The 666-nt window shown below is 57.2% G+C and overlaps 1 protein-coding gene across 1 annotated transcript; it reads left to right on the top strand.

The window, feature by feature from the left end:
* Positions 1–186: 186 nt before the first annotated feature.
* Positions 187–627, top strand: LOC121939570 (enhancer of polycomb homolog 2-like; the record flags this gene model as incomplete). The annotated part of the gene is made up of 2 exons (XM_042482577.1): positions 187–325; positions 416–627. Coding segments are annotated over 2 exons (333 nt in total), but the record flags the coding sequence as incomplete, so codon positions are not given.
* Positions 628–666: the final 39 nt, after the last annotated feature.

Genomic DNA, 666 nt, shown 5'->3' with positions numbered 1-666 from the left:
GTATATATTTATATAATTAATGATGTCTGTCCTGGTCCCTCCTGGTCTCTTCTGGTCTGTCCTGGTCCCTCCTGGTCTGTCCTGATCTTTCCTGGACTGCACTGGTCCCCCCTGGTCTGTCTTGGTCTGTCCTGGTCTGTCCTGGTCCCTCTTGGTCTCTTCTGGTCTCTCCTGGTCCCTCTGTAGTCCAGCAGGTCTGGTGAGTCCAGTCCGAAGATTCTGGACTTGGTCAGTGCTCAGTTTGCAGCCTCAGCAGTGATCAGTGCTCTGCCTCCTTCTTGTGGTCACAAACTGCACAACACACACGGAGTCCGCCACCCCTCAGGTGAGCTGCCTCACCTGTCTGAGCCTCGCGGGGTTAACTGATGATACTCCTCTCAGTTTAACTCCTGCTCCTCCTTCTGCTCCTCCTCAGGTCCCTCCAGTCCTCCTTACTCCTCCACTCTCAGCAAGGCTGGGCTGTCAGCTCGGGGGACACTCTCCTCCTCCCACCCTCGGTCCCTCCCCCTCCAGAGGAGTCAGGTGGGAGCCGTTGGCCCTGCCCACCCCCACACTGCTCGAAGCTCCGCCCCCACAACATCTGCCTTAAAGCTGGCTGCCGCCAGGTAAACATCAACACACACACCTGTCCAGGTAAACACCTACACACACACACACACACACACC

This window comes from Plectropomus leopardus, unplaced genomic scaffold (assembly GCF_008729295.1).
Source record: "Plectropomus leopardus isolate mb unplaced genomic scaffold, YSFRI_Pleo_2.0 unplaced_scaffold50883, whole genome shotgun sequence".
NCBI lineage: Eukaryota > Metazoa > Chordata > Actinopteri > Perciformes > Serranidae > Plectropomus > Plectropomus leopardus.
The sequence above is the reverse complement of the archived record's forward strand: the minus strand, read 5'-3'. Positions and strand labels throughout refer to the sequence as shown.